The 25,561-nt window shown below is 35.3% G+C and overlaps 1 protein-coding gene across 1 annotated transcript in view; it reads left to right on the top strand.

Annotated features, from left to right (window-relative positions):
- FBN2 (fibrillin 2) overlaps positions 1-25,561 on the top strand; it is a 266,492-nt gene that overhangs the window by 145,623 nt on the left and 95,308 nt on the right. The window contains exons 9-15 of the mRNA XM_037800910.1: positions 3,840-3,992; positions 5,273-5,509; positions 6,457-6,594; positions 18,641-18,760; positions 19,676-19,801; positions 20,643-20,765; positions 22,428-22,550. Of these exons, the coding sequence (XP_037656838.1) occupies positions 3,840-3,992; positions 5,273-5,509; positions 6,457-6,594; positions 18,641-18,760; positions 19,676-19,801; positions 20,643-20,765; positions 22,428-22,550 (1,020 nt within the window). The remainder of the gene's footprint in view (positions 1-3,839; positions 3,993-5,272; positions 5,510-6,456; positions 6,595-18,640; positions 18,761-19,675; positions 19,802-20,642; positions 20,766-22,427; positions 22,551-25,561) is intronic.

Below are 25,561 nucleotides of genomic sequence, written 5' to 3'. Positions count from 1 at the left end.
TATAGACATTTTAGTCTGTCCTTTCATCATTTGTCGGTTCTTTTCCCTGTTCATATTCTCAGACTTTTATTTTCTTAAACATATTAAGTATATTTTGTTATTTATTAATATTTTTTAATTGATTAATTGATTAAACATAATAATTGTCAGAGTTTTTCTGACTACCCAGATGTTGGGAATCTGCTGTTATTTTAGCTAGGCTTTTGTTCACTAAGCTTTGTTTCTGTGTTTTTGTTTTTTCTTGTTTATGTGTGTTGTGTTTTACTTGTTATTTCTTTTTCTTGAAACTTTATCTGTGGTTCTTTTTTGAGACCTGAGTTAATATTGGTATTTGTCAATTGCTTATATTATCCATAACTCAGGACCTCTGTATTTTATTCTCCCTTTGAAGTTTTTCAGCCCGGAAATTTAATATGAATTAAGACTCAAAACTGAGAAAGAGGCTTGTGAGGAACATCTCTTTGGGAGAGATCTTTTCTTCCTCCACCCACCACCAAGGTAGAAACAGCCAAGTTTTCTTGCTGTCTCCTTCTATATTAGCCATACACTAAGAATATAGATCTTTGGGGCTCATATGTTATGAGGGAGTTCCTATTTTGTTCTCTGAGGAGGTGGGGGTTCTGGGCATTATCCCCCACCCTCCAGGTTCTGCGAAACCATGAGAGCTAAAATTCAGTCTTCAAGATTTGGTAGAAACCATAAAGGTAATAACTAGCTGTACACTGACCTCCTAAGATTCCTGTTTTCACTTCATTTTTAGGCTCCTTTGACTCCTTCCTTTCATGCCAACTGGGTGATGTATTTTTAAATATTCCTTCATGTTTTCCTCAGGATGTTTCTGAAAACATCTTGAATGGTTTCCTCCATTTTGCTGGAAACAGAACACATATTGTTTATTCTATTTTCTCACCAACCCTATTCCATGAGGGAGAAGAGTTAAATGTATTTGTGAAATCAGTTTATACTACTTGGACATAAACCTAGGTTTCCTGACCCAAAGCTGTGTTTGTTTTTTCCAACTTTATTCCAGAGCCTCCCCCTGACAGAAGCTTTGAAGAGATAAATTCTTCAGCCTACCTTGTAATATTGATTGTATTTTATAACATTAGTGATTATTGTTATGAGTCTAAGATCTTATCTTAATTTACATCCTTTAGTGTATTAGTTAGAGTTCTCTAGGGAAACAGAACCAACAAGAGATATCTGTAAATATAAGATTTTATAAAAGTGTCTCACGCAACTGTGGGGACGCACGAGACCAAATTCCATAGGGCAGCAAACTGGCAACTTCAATGAAGGTGTTCGATGAACTCCTCAGGAGACACTGGCTACCTGAAGAAGTGAAGGTCCTCTCTCTTTCTCCCTTAAAGTCTTCAACTGATTGGATTAAATCCAGCTGATTGAATTCTCTCATTGCGGAAGACATGCCCTTCGTTGACTGACTGATGATTTAATAAACCAGCCTTCCAGTTACTAACCAGCCACAAATGTCCTTGCAGTAAGGTTAGGCCAGTGCTTGCTTGAGCAGATACCTGGACACCGTCACCTGGCCAAGTTGACACATGAACCTAACCATCACATGTAGCAATCAAGAAAATCTAGGAATATGCTGATTTGGGTTCTTGGAATGAATATTCCAAAAATTATTTTCCTGGTTCACTCTCAGGAGTAGAAACCTACCTATGAAATTCTTCCCAGTGGCACTCTATCCAAGCTCAACCTCTGAAGTTTAAAAAATATCTGTAGTGCCTTTAAGTTTATGCATTAAATTTTGTGCTTTGCTTGTAGATGTATTGGATTTCTTTTGGAAAATGTAAGAAGTGTTCTGAATCTTACATGGAGTATCTTAAAACCAATTCATTTATTTCGTGATAGCTAAGAAGCAGCCAGATGTACACTATGGACCATTTAAGGAAAGAGTCTTAAACTCTGTATGCAGTGCAAAAAAAAAAAAAAAAAAAAAAAAAGGTTTTACCTGTTAATGGAATTATTTGTAATTAACAGTTCCATCTGCATTATTGATACACAGCTCCTGATTGTTGTGGTACAACTTTCTTCGTGTGACCATGAGAGTTCTTTCTTGATAAAAGTTGAATAATTTATCACTAACAACGCTCAAATATTTTTTTCATTGGTTAAATAAAGGTGATTTCAGTTATAAATACATTAAGTTTAAAGATGATCTTAATATTTTATCCTTATGCAATTCTGCATTTCATTCAGTCTTTCATAATCATCATAAGGTTATGTCTTCCAGCCTCCATCTCCTGCCATTCTGATCCATTCTCTAACCTACTGGCAGAGAGACCTTTGTTACTATCAGAGTTGATGGTGTCACTTCCTACCTCCAATCTTGCAGGATAATGCACTAACCCCCTTACTATAGCAGTCCTGGAAAAGCCAGTGAATACTCTGAGTCTTCACCTTATTTCACCTCTTGGCAGCATTTGACATCATCGGTTGCCCTTAGTTCTTGAAAATGTCTTCTTTTGGCTTCCCAGATACCACACTCTCAGTTTTCCTCCAATATCACTGGCCATGCTTTTCAGTCTCTGTAGCTTAATCCTGTCCTGCTTCCCTTCCTCAAAATTTTATAGTACTTAGGGCTCCTTGGTCAGCTCTCTTCTCTTTTTCTGTCAACGTGTTCCATTCAGGTGATCTTATCCTGCCTCGTGCTTTAGAATACTATATATACACTGACAACTCATAGGTGTGTATATGCAACCTAACCATTCCTCTGGGCTGCAGGATTATATATTCAACATCCCAAATGTAACATGTGTTAAAGAGAAGTCTTATATTGGACCCTCTTATCCTGCTACGTCCCTGCCCATCCCCATCTTAGCTGCTTGGGTCAAAATCTTGGGAAATTTTGTAACTCTCTTTCCCTCACACCATACACTCAAGCAAGCTGTCATCTGCTGTACCTTCAAAATATATCTCCCATTTGACTATGTGTCATCATCACTGCATCACCCTTGTCCAAGCCACCGTCATCTCTCACCTGGACTTCTTCAGGAGCCTTTTCACTGGTTTTCCTGCTCTCACTACAGTCAGTTCTCTTCACAGCAGCCAGACATCTTTTATAAAATGCAAAGCACTCTCATATACTTCAAACCATCCAGTGACTCTCATTAGACTCAGAATAAAATCCAGAGTCCTCCTTTAATGGCCTGCAGAGCCATATATGATCTCACTCTACCTGTCTGAGCTCATATTCTTCAACTCTCCCTTTTAATGCTTTTCTTGAAGCACATTGTCCCTTTTTCCTTCACACCTGTCAAGCACATCACCTTCTTTGTCTTTAAAATGCTCTTCCCTCATAAAACTGCATGACATGTGCTCTCACTTTATACAAGTCTCTGCGCAGATACCATTCTCTTAAAGGAGTTGTATTTGTTCTACCTTTCTAAAGTAGTATCTGTAGCAATCAGCTATTGCTGCATAACAAGCAATCAAAATTCTCAATGGCGTACAACAATACGCATCTGCAGGTCAGCTGGGGATTGCCTGATCTAAGCTGCAATTGAACAGGTGCTTTCCTTAGTGCTCCAGGTCTCTCTGGGCTTGGCTTCTTGATGCAGGCTGGGCTTATAGTTCACATCTTTAATTTTGTACCCCTAGCCTATGGAATAGGTAGGTGCTCAATAAATGTTTGCTGAATAAATGAGTAAAGGATTGAATAAATGCAATAGAAATTAAGAGAATAAAAAATGAATAAATATAATAGTAATTAAGTAAAATAATGCTTTTTACCAGACTTTTCTAACAGGTGAAATGATTGAAGTAAGAACCTGAGGTAATTGGCCATGTCTTCTATTTTATTTACATATGTTCAGATCAGAGAACAGGCACATGTTTCTCCGGCCTGGTGAATGGTCGCTGTGCACAGGAGCTCCCAGGCAGAATGACGAAAAGACAATGCTGCTGTGAGCCCGGCCGCTGCTGGGGCATCGGAACCATTCCCGAGGCCTGTCCTGTCAGAGGCTCTGGTGACAAATATTTATTATATTGTCCTTTTCATTTTAACTATAAATGTCATGAAAATAATTAAACTTTTTGAAATATGCTTAGAAAGGCGTAACTGTATGTACTGTTATGGGAAGAAAAATCAAGGCACCATCTTTCAACATCTCTAGGCCATAAGATACCAAAATCTAATAATTTAAAAAAGGCATAGTTAATGCATAGTAAATAATTTGGAACCTCATAGTTCCACTAATAATCCGTAATAGTAATAGTAATACCAAAATCATTACTGGAGTTACAGTAATCTTCATTTCTTCTGATATAATGCCCCAATTCTGATAATAGTTAAGGAATTAGAGGCAATCGCTATATTCTTTCTTCTCTTCTTTTAGCTTTTATGTTTGAACAAATAATGAGCAGATTTAAAAGTTTACTAAATTCTGTCTGCCATTAAAATCCACATTAGAAACAATACTCTGAAGCCATGTTAATACCTAATCCCTTAAAGACCAGAAAGGAGAGAGAAAAAATAGTAAGTGCAATAGTGATGAGGACTAAAGTAAAGCCAGATAACAGAATTAATTCCCTAAAGGTTTCATTTTTATCCATTCAAGTAAATTTTTTTCAGTCACAATTATGTGTCTGTAATTTTATGAGTTCGTACTTAGGGGCATAAAATCACAATGCACATATAAACAATTCTTTACTTATACAACTCGGTTAAAATAATGTGGCACAAAGGTTTTAATTTTTCCTGAATCATCTATAACTTTCCCTACTATTGCCTGTATAGAAAAACCTCAGATATATTGCGGGTTCGGTTCCAGACTACCACAATAAAGCAAATACCACAATAAAGCAAGTCACGAATTTATTGGTCTCCCAGTGCATGTAATAATTATGTTTACACTATACTGTAGTCTGTTAAGTGTGCAATACCATTATGTCTGAAAAAACAATGTATATACCTTAATTAAAATGTGATACAGAGACAGAAGTGAGCAAATGCTGTTGGGAAAATGGCTCCAAAAACTTTCTCGACTTGCAGGGTTGTTACAAACCTTCAATCTGTAAAAAACACAACATCTGCAAAGTGCAATAAAGCAAAGTGCAATTAAATGAGGTATGCCTGTATTGCTTTTCCTGCTACTGCCAGTGTTGAAAACATTTCATCAGGATAATAAACTAGTATTTCATATGCTATACTATAGATAAGATAAACTAACCTATTGCAATATACATGTTGCTTTTATTATGCAGAAATCCATTCATCTGTGTTTAACTGAACATTCCTTTCTTGTAGAGGAATATCGCAGACTTTGCATGGATGGACTTCCAATAGGAGGAGGGATTCCAGGGAGTGCTGGTTCCAGACCTGGAGGCCCTGGGGGGAACGGCTTTGCCCCAAGTGTCCATGGCAATGGCTACGGCCCAGGAGGAACAGGCTTCATCCCCGTCCCTGGAAGCAATGGACTTTCCCCCGGTGTAGGGGGAGCCGGCGTGGGGGCCGGGGGACAGGGGCCCATCATCACTGGACTGAGTGAGTGTTTACTTTTTGCTTTGGACTCTTTAGTTTTCTGCCTCAAGTGCTATTCTGCTATCTAACATCTTTTTTATTGTTTCAAAGATGTGTGTGTGTGTAAAAACCTATTTCAGAGTCTTAGGAAAATATTATTTTCCTAAGTAAAACAGAATTCTTAGGAAAATATTATTTCTCTATTTCATAAACTTTCTGCTAAGCTGGGGAAAAGAATGAGTGACTCAGCCGCTCTTTGAAAGTGCAGATGAAAGCCCACTAATCCTCCAGTCCAGATGATACTACCACACAGCACGCTTTTGGTTCCAGTGTATTTCCTTTGACCCGATGCAGCTGCCCTGTGCATTCACCCCTCGAATTATTTTCTAGAATAATTTCTCGACTGAAATAAACTAAATAAGTCTTGCTCTGTGCCTATCCAAATATTCTAATGGAAATATCTTTCTTTTCCTCGAGGTTTTTTGTTAAATAACTTAACTCGAGAACTGAGGGCCTCAGGCCAGAACTGGCATCGGTGTACTTGACATTTAAGTTCATTTTTTTTTAAAGAACCACTCTTGCTTATAATATTTAATGACATCCCACAGTGTTATGTGTTTTTTTTTTTTATTTTTGGCATATTGCCTATTAACTGTATCTGAATATTCAGCAGAGTTAAAGAGAAAGAAATGGAAAGCACTTAAATGTAAAGAACATTCTTGATGTTTAAAAAAGACACATCTGGGCAAAGTTTCCAGATGTGTAACTTCACAAATGCAAGTTAAACCATGTGTTCCAAGAATATTTTTTAGCTCCTCTACATTAAAATTTTAATAAAATATACAATAATGTGGGCTTTTGATATATACTTGTTTAATTTTACTATTAAATATCCTGTTAAAAAATCAACTCTAAGAAAAATAATGTATTTTATAATGATTAACTATTACTCATACTTTAATTTTTCATAGCAATTCTGAACCAGACAATAGATGTCTGTAAGCACCATGCTAACCTTTGTTTAAATGGACGCTGCATACCTACTGTTTCTAGCTACCGATGTGAATGCAACATGGGTTATAAGCAGGATGCAAATGGGGATTGCATAGGTAAGTCCTTGATTCTTTACTGTCTTAGTTTTTGAATAGCTATTAGACTACAGAAACAAATTGAACTGAATATATCAACAAAAGCCTTTTGAATATAAAGCTTTTATCTTGGGTCTTTCCTGTAGACATGCTCTTCAATGTCTCCCTTAACCCTGCCACTGAGTTAGATTACTTCAAGAATCCCCCACCCTTATAACTCCTAAATACTGGATTTCTGTCTCTGTCTGTACTTTCCCTTCCTTCTTAGGATTGTTTAATCTTAATGTAAATTAAAGATTAAAAGGAATCTACGTAACAATGGATATATTTTGAAAATGAATTTATGGAGCATGAACCCATATTTTAAAGATGGCAAGACAACAATGAACTGCTGAAATCTGACACTTTGGAACAACAGTTTCTCAAATGTTTTGGTCTCAGGACCCATTAAAACTCTTAAACATTATTGTGTTTTATCTACCAATAATTATTAGAAATCAAAAATGGAAATTTTAAAATATTTACTGAGTTTTTCATTTAAAAATAGCGATAATTAAGCCCATTGCATGTTACCATAAATAACATTTTTATGAAAAAGCTATATTTTCTTAAACAAAAAACTATTGAAAAGAATGCCATTGTTATGTATTTTTGAAAATCTGCCTTAATAGAAGACCACTGGATTCTCATATCTGTTTTTCTATTTAATTTTTTGTGATAGGTTGTTTTGGTCAAACAATACAATGAAAATCCATTCTCAAATATATATGTAGTTGAAAGATGGGTGGCATATCTTAATAGCCTTTTTAAAATAATTGTGGATACTCTTTGACACTCCACTGAATCACAACACGTGGTAGATATTTGAAGTTTAGTTGCGATACAGAACCTGAAACCATATCACTAAACTTTTCAGACTCTGTTTCATTACTGTCTATTTGTCTGTCTTGTGCTTTGAATGGATTTTGTAACATCATGCAACGGTCATTTGGAATATATTAATTCACTAAGTTATGAAAACCTTTCCAAAGATGACATATTTCACTACTTGATATCAGAAAATCACATTTGATAATATTACCATCAAACTCATTTAAAAAATCTAAATATCGAAAACCTTCAAGAAATTTTATCAATTCTAATTCTCACTTACAAGCTTAAATTTTAACCTTGGCCACCCTACTGTTTCACGTAAAGGGGCAGGCTTACTTTACTGTCAGGAAAATGTGTGCCAAATTCACAAGTCTGAATAACTGTAGTATGTCTGCCAATAATTCTTTCAGGTAAAAATAGCATTCCATGAAAAAAAATCCCACTAGTTTAGCACATAACTAAAACAATTGCGTGAATGATTTTCCTCACGCAGCCATGGTACTTCAGTCAGGAACAATGTGTAATGTCATATTCATCGTGGAGATATTTTTAAAGTGTGTACTCACAGGTCAAGATTTAATTTAATAATTTTAACTGAGTCATCAATGATATACTTAGGTGAAAATTGCTTTTTTTAAATATACTGTGAGTTCGTGGTTGTGAAGAATATAATGACTACTGGGACAGGTTGGTGTCTCTGATCTAATTTCTGCCAAGGTAACACCAATGCTTTTGCACCATCAGTGCAAATCATAACACAGGTGAAAAGGCAAATAACATTTTAATATTGTTATAAAAAAGTTTTGTGAAAATGGTTTTGATCTCAAGGACCACCCCTTACTTCCCCCACCCCAAAATGGTCTCTGTGGCCTCCAGGATCTACAGACCATACTTTGTGAACCACTGCTGTAGAGAATCCCCAACTTTCTTCTAGGTCATATTCCAAAAGTTCATATGTAAGAAATTGGTCTAAAACTCAGAGGACATTTTCCCACAAAATCAATTTTAGGCTGGAAAATTCTGATTTCCCTAAAGCAGATTTTATTGATTTGTGTTTATAGACTATGGCCTGTGCAATGAAGGCACGATGAAAGGAAGGGACAGCTAAGGACCTCTAATCAAGCAGCAGGGCCTGCAGTATTTAGGAGTTACATTATCTGGATAGAATCAGGTTCCCACATCCAACTTTGAAAAGTCAATAGGTAACTCATATCTTCTTCTCTTCCTGAGTTCTGAACCAATAGAGAGATAGACAAAGAGCCCATTCCACGTGGAATTCTAAAGATTTTGAAAGGAATCTACAGCTGTACATACTGTTCAGGCTCCCCATCTGTGCTTGATTCATTTGAAATCTTGAAGAAATTGGTCATGATCCTAAGATGTACTCCATGTCTGTAGGCACCAGTCAAATCTGTAATGAATACTCCCAGCTTGGGACCCATGCCTGATAAAGCCAACTTGTAACTTCACCAAGAGCCTTGGTTTTTCCAAGTGGATGTTTGGTCCCTAGATGCCACTCCTTGAATATTTCCTTAAGCTTTCCTAGCTCATGCAACATGTGTTAGAGAATAAATAGATTCTAATCAATTAATTCTAAAAACATACAGAAAGATAAAGCTAAGGAGATGAGCTGAGAAATGTCACAAAAGGCCTTGTAGACCATGCTAATGTTGTAGGTATTGGTGAGTCCAGAAGGTCGTTAAGCAGGTAAAGACAGGGTCAGATTATTGCTCAAGTTTATTGCAATGGAAACAGTGCAGACTTTTTAAACAGCTCAAGTTTAATTAACATACTATAAATTGTGTATATTTAAAGTGTACAAATTTGATGTTTTGTTACATATACATGGTAGTGAAATCATGACTAAATCAAGATAATGAGCATATCCATCACAATCAAGATAATGAACATATCCTTCATCCTCAAAAGTGTCCTTCTACCTCTCTGTAATCCCTCCATCTTTATCCTCCTCTTCTCTACCCTCTACCCCTGTCCTCAGGCAACCCTGATCTGCTTTCCGTCAGCATACATTTATTTGCATTTCCTAGGATTTTATATAAATGAAAGCATACTATATGTACACTTTTTGTCTGACTTCTTTCACTCAGCATAATTATTTTGAGATACCTTTATGTTGTAGCATGTATGAATAATTCATTTCTTTTTGTTTCTGAGTGTTATTACATTGTATGTGTATACCCTATTCCCCTATTGACAAGCTTTTGTGTTGTTTCTAGTAATAAAGATGCTGTGAACATTCATGTAGGAGACTTTGTATGGACAGTCTACTTCTCCTGGGTAAATACCTAGGAGTTGAATGGCTGGATCATATGGTAGGAGTGTGTTTAACTGCTTAAGAAACTGCCAAAATGTTTACCAAATGGTTGTCCCATTTTACATTTCCCCTTACAGCTCCTCCACATCCTTGCCAGCACTTGGTATGTTCAAATTTTTAAAATTTAGCAATTCTAATAGGAGTGCAGTGGTTTCTCATTGTGGTTTTAATTTACATTTCCGTAAGATTCCCAGTAAAAAAATGTCTTCCATTTTTCATGTGCTTCTTTGCTATCTGATACTTCTTCTGTGAAGTGTCAGTTCAAATCTTTGTCCATTCTTTATTGGACTCTTTTCTTATTGTGTAGTTTTGAGGGTTCTTTATACATTCTGGATATAAGTTCTTTATCAAATATATGATTTTCAATTATTTTCTCACATTCTGTGGCTTGTTTTTTCATCTCTTAGCATATCTTTTCAAGAACAGAATTTTTAAACTTTAAAGTTCCATTTATCAGTTTGTTGTTTTATAGTTCATGCTTTTGTTTCTCTCAGCAATGTTCTGCAGCTTTCAGTGTACAGGTCTTTCATATCTTTGTCACATTGTAATAAATTTTTCATGCTTTTGATATTATAATAAATTATATTATGTTTCTTATTTTAATTACCAACAGTTTTACCCCTCCCTTTCAAATATAAATATCTTCTTTTTTTCTTGCCTTATTTCACTGGTTTAAACCTCCAGGAGAGTGTTGAAAAGAAGCCATGGATATCCTTATCTTGTCTATTATCTAAGGGAAAAAGAATTCAGTGTTTTACCATTAAATATGGGGCTAGCCATAGGTTTTCCGAAGATGCCTTTATCAGATTGAGGAAGTTTTCTTGTATTCTTAGTTTGCTGAAAAATTTTACCTGGAGTCCATCAGGTAATGTTGGATGTTGGAGTCCATCAACTGCTTTTTTCTGCTTCTGGTGAGATGATCATTTGCATTTTTCTTTTTCCAGTTGGCTAAGAATGTATTATCTATTTTATATATTGTTAGATTTGATTAGCTAAAATTTTGTTTAGAACTTTTACTTCTACATTCATGAGATATAATGGTGTGTAGTTTTCTTTTCTTGTAATGTCTTTTTCTGATTTCGGAATCAGGGTGATACTGGCCTCATAAAATGAGTCAGGAATTATTCCTACTATTTCAAATTTCTGGGAGAGTTTGTAAAGAATTCATATTATTTCTGCCTTAATACTTGGTAAAATTCACCAGGAAACCATCTGGACCTGGAATTTTTCTTGTGGGAATTTTTCAAATACACATTCAATTTTTTAAATAGGTTTAGGGCTATTGAGGTTGCATCTCTTTCTTCTCAAGTGAGCTTTGGTGATTTATGTCTTTAAAAAAAATGTTCATTTCACCTAAGTCATTGAATTTACTGGCATAAAGTTGTTCATAACATTTCCCTACTATCCATTTAATATTGACAGTATCTGTAGTTATGTCACTCCTGATATTGGTATTTTGTCTTCTCCCCAACCCTACCCACAGTCTGGATAGAAGTTTATCAATTTTACTGCTCTTCTCAGCAAACTAGCTTCATTTTCTCTCTATATTTTTTCTATTTCATTGATTTCCACTCTGATCCTTATTATTTTCTTTCTTCTACTTACTTTGAGTTTCATTGTTCTTTTTTATTTTCCTGGTTTCTTAGGGTAGAAGTGAGGACATTAATTTGAGACCTTTGTTTTCTAATATAGGCTTATAGAGCTATAAATTTTCCCATAAGTACTATTTTAGCTACTTTCTACAAATGTTGAAATGTTGCGTTTAAATTTTCCTCATTTCTAAATCCTTTCTCATTTTTCTTTCATTTTTTTTTCTTTTTTTTTTTTTTTAACCCATGAACTATTTGGAAGTGTGTTATTTAGTTCCCAGTGTTGGGGGATTTTCCAGATATTTTTCTGTTACTGATTTCTGATTTAATCTGATTGTGGTTAGGGAACATACTCTCTATTGCTTGAATCATTGTACATTTATTAAGACTTGTTTTATGTCCAGAATTTGGTCTGTCTTGGTAAATGTTCCACATACACATGAAAAGAATGTGTGTTATCTTCTGTTGTGGAGTGGGGTGTTCTATAAATGTCAGATAGGTCAAGTAGGTTAACAGTTTTGTTCAAGTCTTCTGTATCCTTACAGACTTTGTATTTCATCAGTTATTGAGAGATAGGTATTGAAATCTCCAACCATAAGGGTGCATTTGTATATTCCTCCTTCATATATTTTGAAGCAAAGCATGTATGTTCCCTTTATCTTAAATGGCTTTCTTATCCCTAGATTTCCTTACCTTGAAATCTGCTTTGTCTGATATTAATATAGCACTCCAGCTTCTTTTGATCTGTGGCCACACAAGTCTTTTCATCTTTTTCTTTTTGACCTTTTTGTGTCTTTATATTTAAAGTGTGTTTCCTGTAGGCAGGAGGTTGTGACGTGTTGCTTTTTAATCCAGTTTGACAACACCTGCCTTTTAATATGGGTATTTATATTGTTTTCTTTCATCTCTTCTTTATTCTTTTTCCTCTTTTTCTATCATTTTTTGATTATTGGACTGTTTTTGTTATTACATTGTATCTCCTTTGTTGACTTCAAATTTGATGTTGTCAGTAAATATTTTTTAAAGAACTTAAATTATAAGAAAAAATATATATTTACCCATATAGCTACCATTTCTGCTGCTCTTCATTTCTTTGTGTAGAAATAAATTTCCAGCTGATAAAATTTTTCCTGAATTCTTTCAGCTTTTGTATATCTGAATTAATCCTTATTGCCCCTGATCTTGTTGGGTATAGATTTGTAGGTTGACAGTTTATTTTCTTTCAGTACTTTAAAGGCTTCTCTCCACTATCTTCTCCCTCACATTGCTTCAGACAGAACTCTACTGTCATCCTTAACTTTGTTTTCTTTAGATAACATGACTCTTTTTACTCTGGGTGCTTCTAAGAATTTCTCTGGATCACTGGTTGAACATTTTGATTATGATGTGTCTTGATGTAGTTTTCTTCATGCTTCTTGTGGTGAGAGTTTGTTGCACTTCTTGGATCTGTGGGTTTATAGTTTTCACCATATTTGGAAATTTTCTGACAATATTTTTCAATATTTTTTCTGTCCTCCTCTCTTTCCTCTCCTTAAATAACTTGAATTACATATAATAGGTTGCTTGAAGTTGTCTTACAGTTCACTAATGTTCTTTTTTAAATTCTCTTTTGTGTTTCATTTTAGATTGTTTTTAATACTATGTTTTCAAGTTCATTAATCTTTTCTTATATGTATTATATAATTTTTATATAATGTCTAATCTGTTAATGCCATCCGTTGTGTTTCTCATATGAAACAATGTAGTTTTCATCTCTAGAAGTTCAATTTCGGTATTTTATACATCTCCTGTGTTTCTAACATTTTTCATCTTTTCTCTAGTTTTTGAATGTGTGGAATACAGTTTTAATAACTGTTTCAGCATCTGTGTCTGCTAATTCTAATACCTATGTCAGTCTTGAGATGGGTCCAATTGTTTGATTTGCCTCTTCAGTATGGGTCATATTTTCCTGATTTTTTGCATGCCTGGTAACCTGTGATGGGACATGATTGTGAAATTTATCTTGTTGAGTGCTGGCTGTTTTTGTATTCTATGGATATTCTTGAGCTTTGTTCTGAGATGCATTTGTGTTACTTAGAGAGAGTTTGATCCTTTCTGGTCTTTTAATATTTATTAGGTGGAACTGGCACGGTCCCTACCCTAAGACGCATTATTCCCCACTCGTGAGGCATGACCCTTCTGTATACCATCTCCCACACCCCTGGAGGTTTTCCAGTTGGCTACTGGGAACAGACATTATTCTCACCCTATGTGATGGCCAGGCACTGTTGCCCCTAATCCTTTTGCCTTAGGTTCTTTCCTTATATTTATGTACTGATCACTACTCTGCTGAATACTTGAGAAGGACACCCCCTAAAGTCCCCAGATTCTCTCACTGTACAGCTCTCCCTCTCCAGCACTGTGTTCTACAAACACTAGTTGCCTTGTGTTTGGGTTCAGAGCCTGCTGGACTCTGCCTAGATTCCCCCTCCCCTGAACCATAGTCTGGAAACTCTCTCAAGCTTATAAACTCAGGGATCTCTGCGCTTTGTTATCTGATGTCCAGTTATCCAGTTTCTTGAGAACCATGATCTCTCATATAATATATATATATATATATATATATATATTATATATATATATATATATAGTCCCTTTCTTGTATGTTTCAAGTTGAAGGGTAAGTATGTCTTGGCCAGAAACCTAAGTCCTTCCCATTTTTTCAGTGTAAAGATTTAGCCTTAGACCTCTGTAATAGAATGTCCTAGACACCTAACACTCCGTATGTCCAAAAGAGACTTGTCAGCTGTTTCTACCTGATCTGCACCTATTTCCACGTTCCCTAACTTAGTTAATGACACCACCATATAGCCAGAAATATGGATGTCATTGCGGTTTCCTATTCCCTAACTCCCCACAATCAATTTGTCATCAGATCCCTAAATAACTGTAGAGTCACTCTGTTGTTCTGCAATCCTGCGTCATTGTCATAATTTCTTGCCTAAACCTGCTATAAAAATTTCCTGTTTGACCTCTTTTCTTCCAATTTCTTCATGCTAAAGAGTTATAGATATAGTTGTCAGCAACATACAGGTGGCTGCTATTAGAACAATGAGGGAGAACACTGTCACCCAAGCTGAACAACAGGAAAAGTGAAAACATAACAGTAATAACCCTCTGAAACAACAATATTTAACACCCATAAAGAAACTTGAGTAGTAGATGTTAAGGAAGCAGCAAAATAATCTAGAAAGGGGCATGTCACTGAAGCTCTGCACATGTACACTTTGAAGAGAAAAATTGTGTCAGGTACTAAGCGCAGCAGAAAAGTCAGATGCAATGAGGACAAAATTGTCTATTGGATTTGGTAATCAAAAGGGCTTTGACGATCTTTTGAGAGTGGTTTTAGGAGGATGAGATTTCAGCCATTCTGAGGGTATTAATCTTTTATTTATTCATCGTATTCAGCAAATGATCATATATATTTTTCATATGGCATAACCCTGAATACCAGGTTTGGGTTTAGGTCTTCTGTTATACGATCTAGATGAGAGGTCATGTACAGAGAGAGGATCATAATTTTGACAAGGTCAGCTGAAGAAATCTATGTACTCCGTGATTATAAAAGAAAATGTGAAATACATGGAATTACACCACACAAAAAGTGAACTCTAAGTTAAGCCATGGACTTTAATTAATAGTACAACTACAAAATGTTCTATCATCAATTTTAACAAATGTTCCACACCAGTGCAAGGTGTTGGTGGTTGGGTGGTATATGGGAATCCTGTATTTTATGCATGATTGTTCTGTAAACCCACACCTTCTCTAATAAAGGAGAAAAAAAGAAAATGTAAACCAAATACAATAAGTTTTGGAAAAATAGTCATTATAAAATATGTACAGGGTTACAAGGTCAGAGTGATCAAATAAGGCTTAGCTCTGAGTCCCTAAGTACAGTTGCACAGATTTTGCACTGGACAAACCCACACAAGATCCCATTCTAGGGTTATGCAGTGCGTAACCATATGCAACAGCCCTGGGTTAGCTGATACTACTTGATGCTTGTTTAAGTGACAGAGTACCTAGGTACACCTTATCTAAGCTCATAAATCACCTGTACTCTGGCGGAGTATCTTTACCAGCCATTGAACTATCTTGAAGGATCAAAGTTCTTTTCTGCAGTCATACTGCCATCCAAACTCTCTGTAGCAGGGTTATGCTAGAGAAGTAAGCCCTGCAGAAAATGATGACAGTTTTATCAGTTCTCTCAAGGGTGATGCACAGTTAGTACCACTCTAGATGCAATGGATGATTAAGCTATTAGTGCCTAATTTTTCCCAGAATCCAGTTAAGAAGGGCTTCTGCCACCCTTCATGTATATATTCCTTTTAATATAGTGTTGGGATTGCATATCTGCACAGTTATGTTAATATAAATCTCAAACTTCTGCATTTTACCCAAACTTTGTTACAAACAGTTCCATTCTATATGGGTCTCATCATCGTGCCCTGCAAAGTTAAAATCCAATTAGGTTATATTGCTAACTGTTGTAATTCATAGGGTCACAGCTTAGCATTGGGATATATTTGCTGAAAATATGTTTTTTTTTTAAAATATTGTAATCCTAATCTCTTTCTAGTGTTGAGCTTTTAATCAGTTTGATCTTATAAACAACAAGTTGGGATATCAGAAATTACTAAGAGGGTGTGAGTTAACTAATGTTTTAAATTATAGATAGTGGTACCTGTTTTAATTGTACCAGTATTTGGGGAATAACAAACTGTCATTGCAATTTGGAGCTTTTATTACATACCTGATGAAGCAGTGTAACTTGAAAGACAATAACCGTATTAAAAGATCAAAGACAAGGAAAATAAAATCACCTTCCATTTTGCTATTATGAGAATGACCCCTAAGGCTTGGAAACAGTTATATTACTCATGCCATTTTTTCTCTCCTTTTCCTGAGAATTCCACTCTAAAATGAAATTGTGACTCTTCTAGCATCTGAACAAGTCAAACTGCTATTGGCAATGATTTTAATTCATTCAAATTCTTCTAACTTAGAACAGTAAAAGATAATTGCCGTTTCAGTTGAACCACAGGTAATCTTAGAGCACTCACAAAAAGTCTTTTCTTTGCTGGAATATAAACTAGTTTTCAAAGGCAAATACTCCTTCCCAAATAGTACTTGAGAACTTAACCTTTTTGATAATTAACGTTTTTTGCGATTCTTTCATTTATTTTAAGAATATAAACTCCCATGAATGTTGCTTAAAATTACTCAGGCCCCAATGAAAACAAACTGTAATTTTTAGGTACTCTTGCTCCTCTAACCAAGACAGAATAAGAGTCTCAGAATAAAAAGGCAAGAAACGTATTTCCGAACATGGCAGTGGTCATTTGTGATTAGTTTGAAACTTACTTAAAATCTTGCAATAATCCTGAAAAACAAACCAAAACAATAAATGGGGGTTTTAAAGTCATATGGATTTGTAAGGTCACGAATACTTTTTTGGTTTTCGCTTCCAAAGAAGAAATAAATAAATCAACTATTATATAGGCTAAGTCTGCTGGACCCTTGGTGAAGCCCCTAAGGGGGTAAGGAGACAGAAGTGAATCCCAGCTGTAATGGCAAAAGAGCTGGCAGGGTTGTCATGGCAAAAGGGGCCTCCGGAACAGCTTCTCAAGAGGAGCAGTAAGGTCCTGAAAAGTGACATGGCTCCTCGGAAAGTTCACCTGAGGGTTGGGTGCGTGGTCTTTCATATTCTTCACTAGAACAGAACTTTACATTGAGGCTTCTGTAAATGTATCTTCACACATTTGTAATTGTTATGTTTCGATATTATGTACACACAGAGAATTAAGTGATCTTCAACACTGCGACCTAAAGGTGATATTTTTTAATTATACTCTGTATGCTTGCTAATACTCTAAAATTCTCTCTTTCCTCATGTTGCTTCATTCCTTTGGCTCAGTAGGATTGATGTTATCAACCAAAAGTTTAAATGTAAGTGCGTCTTAATGGGCTAAAGGGATCCTTGGATGCAATGAAAAATGCATTTAATCCTGTTATTCTTTGTTGTTTTAATGTTATTCTCTATGAGTCCCTCCCCAACACTTTTACCAGAGAGGCTTTAATTGCATTTAGTCTCAGTGTTTATCTAAATGAGGTTGGTGAGCTTGATAGAGTACAGTTCCTCTTCTAAGAACATCTGTGAAAGGAGTAATCTGTTTATTAAAATGGTAAACGTGTGAACTGATTTTATTGTTGTGCTCTCCAGTTTAGCTGAAACTGTATATGTTAATGGCTTATACATGTATATATAATAGCAAATCATTAGATCTCACCATCCAGCCAGGTTTTTAACTTGCCAGCATTCAAAATAATATTTAGTGGGCACTGCTAAGAGAAGATGAATTGAACTTCTAACACATTGAATGGCACAAATGTTTTCACTGGGATTTAACTGTTCCAAAATGTTCAACCTGGTTTTGCCATCCCTGAATGCTGCAATGGGGTTTGCATTTAATTAAGCCTTAGGAGGACTTGAATAAAAAGCTTTGCCTTTTCTTATATTTAAGATCAGAACTAGCATTTTCACAAAACTTGGTTTTATGCAAAAACTCCCTGTGCCAGTTTTAAGATCTTAAACTGGAAACCACTGAAACTAATTTTAATTGTTTTAATTAATTTCCATTTCTACCCCACCCTATGTTCGTTACTATAAAATATTATCAAAGCCTCAAAATTTTGCATATGTATAGTTGTGTTCACAAGAAAGTAATGGCAAAGAAATACTGTACTCTGTCCATTTTTTTGTTGAAACTAATAGCAAAAATGAAAAAACTAACAACAGTGACTACATATATTATGGATATATGCATCTTCAAAAACCTTTAATTTTCTTCAGATACTGTACTGAGTCTTAGAAGGCTATTAACTTGCCCAGATTCCTATAGATAATAGTTGTTACAACCAACAGAACTCATGACTGTCTCTGCAGAGCCCATGTTTTTAATCATCGTGCACTATTCAAATTGGAAGATTATTTCTTGATTAAAGCAAATTCCCTTATAATTCCCAATAGGCTTTTTTTTTTTTTTTTGGTAAATCCCCAGACTAGCCTCTGTATGTAGGAATTTTCATTCATTTCCAAAAATATTCTGCTATTTAGACTATTACCACTGACTGGCCTTCTCTCAAATTTGGGAGGGCTAAATGTACTTTAAACAAACATTTCTACAAATGGACTGAAGTCTATAATGGTTTCTTTTGCTGCTCACAGATGTTGATGAATGCACATCAAATCCCTGCACTAATGGAGATTGTGTTAACACACCTGGATCCTATTATTGTAAATGTCATGCTGGATTCCAAAGGACTCCTACCAAGCAAGCATGCATTGGTAAGGCAGTTTGCTTTCACATGTGAAAGTGTTCCATGAAAGAAAATGACCACGGTGATTGAGGTTAAAAGTAAATTTATTAAAGCAACATATGGGATAAAAAATAAGTGCTGTTACATTATTACAGATTTTATACTACCCTCAGAGGTGCTGACTTTAAACATAAACACTATTTGCATCGATAACCTAGGCCACGTGGTATCTGGCTTCACAAAAATTCAGTTTCTCTTCTTTCGCTAGACCACAGCTTTCTTTCTCCAAGTAACACCATTAGCATTACTGTCCTCTGATTAACCGGGCCTAAGATTTATAGTCGTTTTCACCTACCGTTTTCTTTGCACCCAAACAGAGTGCAATACCAAATCATGACTAGTCTTTATTCAGTTTCATTGCTACACCCACTACCATCATCCAAACTCTCTACTTCATTGCTGGCTCATCTCAGAATCCTTCTAGCAGATGACTCTGCGTGTCTTATTTTTCATTTCTTATTCATCCACGGGTAGCTGCTTGAATCAACTTTCTCCAGTAGTTTTCATCATGTTACTCTTAATCAGAAATTCTGTACACTTCTTGCTCTGACTTTTAAGGTCTTCAACCACTATGTCAAAAACAGCTGCACCAGTAATTCCAGCTGTACTACCCACTCCTTTCTGAGGTTCACTACACATCTTATTCCATTTTTCTGTTTCTTTCCCTTTTCAGCCACTATAAGTCAAGGCTGTAAAATTGTCTACAGCTACACCAGAAAAAAAAAAAATCTGGTGAAAGATGGTAATTTTGCTAAAGAAGCAACATGAACTTGGATATTACGTGTAAAAAAATCTGAACATTTAAAATTATGTTTATTATCTTACTAGTTCTATCTATAAGTATTGTAAAAGAATAATGTCTGGCTGCTGTTACTCTTTCCAGATATTGATGAGTGCATCCAGAATGGGGTTCTTTGTAAAAACGGTCGATGTGTGAACACAGATGGAAGTTTCCAGTGCATTTGCAATGCTGGCTTTGAATTAACTACAGATGGAAAAAACTGTGTTGGTATGGAAATTGCCTCTTCCCTTGCAAAAGATTTTTAAAGGATATACATTTTTATTTAGAACCATATATACTATTTCCATGAAAGCTCACACACCACATATGTGAGAGTTCTTCAGATGACTTCAATAGGTAAAATATAAATGCATTTAACATTAGACTGTTAAAGTGAAGGGTAGACTTTTCAAAAAATGTTATGACAATAAATCATTTACTGCTTCTGGAAATTTTCTGTGCAGTATTTGTTTAATAACAGGTAACAGTTAATTTTCATAAGTCTGGATAATCATTTAGTACCTACTATATTTCAGGTGTTGGAGTTACAACACTGACAAGACAGAAACAGTCTTTTCCCCTATGGGGAGACATAAAAATGTTTGGCATATGTGATAATCAGTCAAATCTCTAAATTTGTGGTCTTGGTGATGTCTAGTGGAGCTGAAGATACCAGGACTCCACAAAAATATTGTACTTACACGGCAACATGTTATATGTCATCCACTAATGAAATTCTAGGTCACTTCACTTGCAATGTGGTTTGTCATTGCTTTATTCTCTCTAACAAATGAAACACCCAGCCGGTGTTCAAAATAAAACACTATGGTTTCTATGGTTTTAATAGCAGCTAAGCACAAAATTGATTTTTCTACTTTATGCTTCTCATACTAAAAGCCGTTCACATTCTCCACACTGTCTCACTCAGTTGGCATTCATTCATCTTTTTTAAAAATCCTTGAGTACATGGCTCATTTATGTGGTGGAATTTGACTGGAGATTGTTTGTGAAAGGAGAAGGAACTGGTCCCCTCAAGGCCAGTGGTCTAAGTCAGTCTCTCTCCTTGCAGATCATGATGAATGTACAACAACCAACATGTGTTTGAATGGAATGTGCATTAATGAAGATGGCAGCTTCAAGTGCATCTGCAAACCAGGATTTGTCTTGGCTCCAAATGGGCGTTACTGTACTGGTATGTATGGCTTTGAGATAGGATAGTTACTATGATTGAAACCATCTTTTTGTTTGAATGAATCATGCAAGGATTACTTGAATTTCTTCACGTGGATTTCATATTATTCACATCTCCTGCTAATTTAATAAAGCAGGTGTGTAATGTTTCCTAGAAAAACATACATTGTAGTCTAGGGAACAATAGTGTCTGTACAAAAAAAAATGGTCTGTGAAAAATTAAGGGAATGACGGTGGTGTTAGCAAGGCTTGGGGAAGACAATGTAGATTTAATTTCTCTCTACTTCTTGCTGAATGAAAAAGAAGAAGAAAAAAATCTTGAAAGGTTTTCATTTTTATGTGTTATTAGAACTAGATTTTCCACTATTACCGATCTAGAATTACATCTTTTCTATAAAATTAATGCATTGATCATTAGGAACTGTATCGATATTATCTGAAAATTTTACATTGACTTGGTGAAGAAATAATCTGAATATTCATATCAGTTATTTTATATATAAAGCTATTTTGAAGGCCAAGGTCTAGAAATAACTTTAGTAAGCAGTAGATTTGATTCTTAGAAATAAACAAATCTATATTATGTTCTTAAAGTTGGAATTTAATAAGGTGGAATACATTTTGCAGTTCTTACAGAGAAGCAAGTTGTTTTTTTTAGTTTTCTCATTTTATATATCAACTCAGTGAATGCTTTCTGCCTTCAATTGCACTAACTTATCAGAATACCAAATAAGACTCAGAAGCAATCTCTATAATTTCAGTGAAATTCCAATGACAGTAGAGAGAGGAAATTGAGATTGATTCTCATGTTTCTTGATAAGCAATAGCCTCTTGACTTTCCAAGAAAATAGAGTATGGATTAAATAGAAATATTGTAGCTTTGTTAGTTGAATTGAGATGTCATCTCAAGGTTAGCTGGCTTGGATTGAACACAGGTTATGAGATTAGCATTATGTTACAGTGTGTAACACTATTTCAGCATTTCTTAAAAAACAAATACACATCTAAAATGACCTTGATCTCACCAATTTCTGCTTTCTTAATAATTTAATTTTTATTGATTTTCTTATTACAAGTGTTATCAGGAATCTTGAAATTTTCTTCATGATTCATCAGTGCTGTGTTGTGAAGGCTGTTTCCTCTTTTGCAGACACCATTTAATGCTGGGTTACATTAGTAAATGCATGTGGATTGAAAATTAGAAGTAGTACCCCAAATTACTTTATTATTATAAACTGATCAAATTAATGTCAAAAAGCATCCACCTTTGGATTAAGTATTTTTGTATGTGAAAATAAAAAGTAATTACAAAACTTTGTTTTCGTGTTTTAAGGATTTATTTTACTTAGCTAGTTTGAATTAACCATTATATCATACTGAATAGGATTATCAGACAATCAATAATGAAAAAGGAGTTTGTGAGTCTTTTTTTTTCTTGACCGGTAAAACAAGGTAAATTTCTCTCAGTCTTTCTGCAAATGTGGTTAAAAAGGTTGCATTTAGATAGAAGATTTGTCATCACATCTATGTATTCTTTTACTAGTTATAAAGTTAAACACAAAAGGCTGATAGTCTAGAGCAGTGGTAAGAAGTAAAGTCTGTAATGAAGTTAAAGTTAAATTTTTCCTGTGATGGCCCTGGCTTCTTTTCCTCCACTGGGCAGACATTGATGAATGCCAGACCCCAGGAATCTGCATGAATGGGCACTGCATCAACAATGAGGGGTCCTTCCGCTGTGACTGTCCCCCTGGCCTAGCTGTGGGCGTAGATGGCCGGGTTTGTGTGGGTAAGTGAAATGATTTCTAATGTCTCCAGTGTCCAAATGATCTTTGAAAAATGGACAGAGAGCCCCAGGTATTCCCTGCAGAAAATTCTGAGGAGATGCAAGTCAAAAATGTTGGAGAAGAAAAATTTTGCTTAAGCCAGCATCCCTGATAATATTAGAAAACTGAGTCTCTGAGTACAATGCATTTAGATTTTGTAATTCATAACACATACGACACGGAAAGGAAATCATAGTTATAAATAAAGGTTTGCCTTCTCCCAAATAAAATTTAAAATGTCAATAGCTTATACCCTAGAATTTGAACTTATATTAAAAGCTAGGAATGCTTTTAAGTAATCATTCATCACCTTGCAACTAACTGTAGAAGCAAGTGAAGAGTGTGAGAGAGAATATATATTTTATTCTAAGTCATTCAGAATTCCTCTTGGATACTGTTATCAAATAATTTGCATGAAAATCAATTAGAACAACCATGCCTCAGTTTTAAAGATTCAGGCAAAACAGAAATGTCATTGGGATTTCAAAACCCAGCCAATAAGTTTCTAATGCTAACAATAAACATAGTGAGTTGTAAAAACACATTTAATGCTGTTTTCTCTCTGAAACACTTCAGTGATACCTCTAAGGTGAATTAACCAGTGTGCACCCTCTGTTTTTCAGTTTTATACAGAAAAGGCAGCCATAATCATTGATTGAAAAGTATATTTGAGAGAAATGAAATTCTTTCTTAGACATAGTTGATAGTGCTTTACGCTTACGTATGAGAACCAAACCATTTGGAGCCCAAAGGAAAAAAAGTGGCAGATGAAAATAGTCCATTCACTCAAGTTCATCCAGTGTAGGATTTATGTCATCCTACAAGGCTGTCAGCACTTTGTTCAGGGACATTTCAAATACACCAACTAGAAGAATGTAGTTCCTTCCTGCTTGAAGAGCTAAAATGCTTTCAGTTGCTTTAATACACTAATTGCTTTTTCCTTTACTTAAATGATTCTTCTGAAATCTACAGTGATTACAAATCCAGTCATGGAGGGAGAAAGTTTTTCTTTTAAGCAACCAACATATGAATGGTTTTTAGGAATTTAGTGTTCAAGCACAAAAATTAATTCTGTTGTCCAGATGCAAAAAATCAGAAATTGTTGGATGGAAGCTTTCTCCAGTTTTTTGTGATTGTGGTCAATTAAGATTTTTTAAATAAAACACCATCTGTTATGTATGTGAAGTTATATATTGCTGTTCCCATCATGTGCTAGATGTGGTTTTTTTTCATGCCTTTTTCCTTTGGTGAAGCTTTTGAAGACCATTGATTGTTGAAGTTAGAAACAAATCACTATTATGAATGATTATTAATGTTAACACTTTAATTGTAGATTTCTGCTTTTACTCGTTTATTTGTTCATTTTGTTTGTTTATTTGTTTCCCTAGATATTGAAATGTGGTTAGTTTTTGGAAAATTTAACTATTAGTATAACTAGTATGTTGAAGAAGCATGACTTGCAGGCAGGGTATAAAACAAATGGCAACTTGATTTTTATCCCCCCGTTCCTTTAAAATTTATTCAGTGGGGGTGGTTTGTCTACAAGTAAAGAAGAAAACTCAAGCCATCCCATACTTTTTAGATAGCAGAATATTTTTAGATACCAAAAGGTTCTATGACTACTTTATGTAACAAAAGTAATCTCAGCTTAGAATTAGGTTGCCTGTTACCACATGATAATCAGTAGTTTGAACTTGATTTTAAGAAAAACTTCCCCAACCTCAGACCTTCTCAGTGAGAAGGTTTCTGAATCCACCAGGGTCAAAGTAGAGGGAGGAGAGGTTAGAGAATAGGAGCAGGGAAGTTCTTACATTACTGACTTCAAGATTGAGATTCTCAGATCTTTTAAGCTGACTTCTTTCCTTGTAGGCAATTCATGCAGAGAAATTCATCTGCCGTTCATGAGTTGTGGACACTGCATTTTCCTCCTGCTGGCCATTCCTCACTCATCCTCTGTCCCTTAGCAGCCCAGTTCTCACAGACTCTCTTGGATAGTATTTCATCACTCTCTACTGGGTCTTCTCAGGACCCAGTCTCGCCATGTCCCTTGTCTAGTCCATAGGACACACCCTCCTTTACCCTGTTAAACTGTGTGAATAGAAGCTGGTCTCAGACTTGTCACCTCTCCTTTGTTCCTGCAGCAGAAAGAGTAGCCAGCCTGACTTTGCCTTTTATATATCCCAGGCAGAGGTGGGTACGAAACTCTTCAAAAGCCTGCTGTGAAGCCTGCGGTGAAGTGGGAAGCACCCCCAACTCATAACCAGATCTTGCAAAAAATAATAATAATAATAATAATCCCCCCCCCCCAAATCCTCTCAATCAATACTCTCTTGAACAAAAATTTTTATATCCTCAGTGTCAGGGAAGGGTTTAAGAACCATGACACCAATTTTCCTATATCCACTTTAGGGTGGTATCTCAAAACTCACCTTGGTATGTGATATCTAGTGCCATAGAATTTCACCTTAAATCTCCTTTTTAACATCCTGTCACATTAGTGTTAGAATACAGGCATACCTCAGAGACATTGCGGGTTCACAAAAAAAGCTCAATAAAGCGCTTTATATGAATTTTTTGGTTTCCCAGTATATATAAAAGTTATGCTACTTTATACTGTAGGCTATTAAGTTTTCCATAGCATTGTGTCTAAAACACAATATACATACATTAATTTAAAATACTTCATTGTTAAAAAAATGCTAATCATCATCGGAGCCTTCAACAAGTCATAATCTCTTTGCTCTTACTTCTATGTAGATGTCTGCTGACCAGTCAGGATGGTGGGTATTGAAGGTTGGGGTGGCTGTGGCCCTTTCTTAAAATAATACATCAATGAAGTTTGGTGCATCCATTGACTCTTCCTTTCACGAAAGATTTCTCTGTAGTATGTGATGTATGATAGCATTTTAGCCCCCAGTAGAAGCTTCAAAATTGGAGTCAATCCTCTCAAACCCTGCTTTATAAACTAAATTTG

This window comes from Choloepus didactylus, chromosome 13 (genome assembly GCF_015220235.1).
Source record: "Choloepus didactylus isolate mChoDid1 chromosome 13, mChoDid1.pri, whole genome shotgun sequence".
NCBI lineage: Eukaryota > Metazoa > Chordata > Mammalia > Pilosa > Megalonychidae > Choloepus > Choloepus didactylus.
The sequence above is the reverse complement of the archived record's forward strand: the minus strand, read 5'-3'. Positions and strand labels throughout refer to the sequence as shown.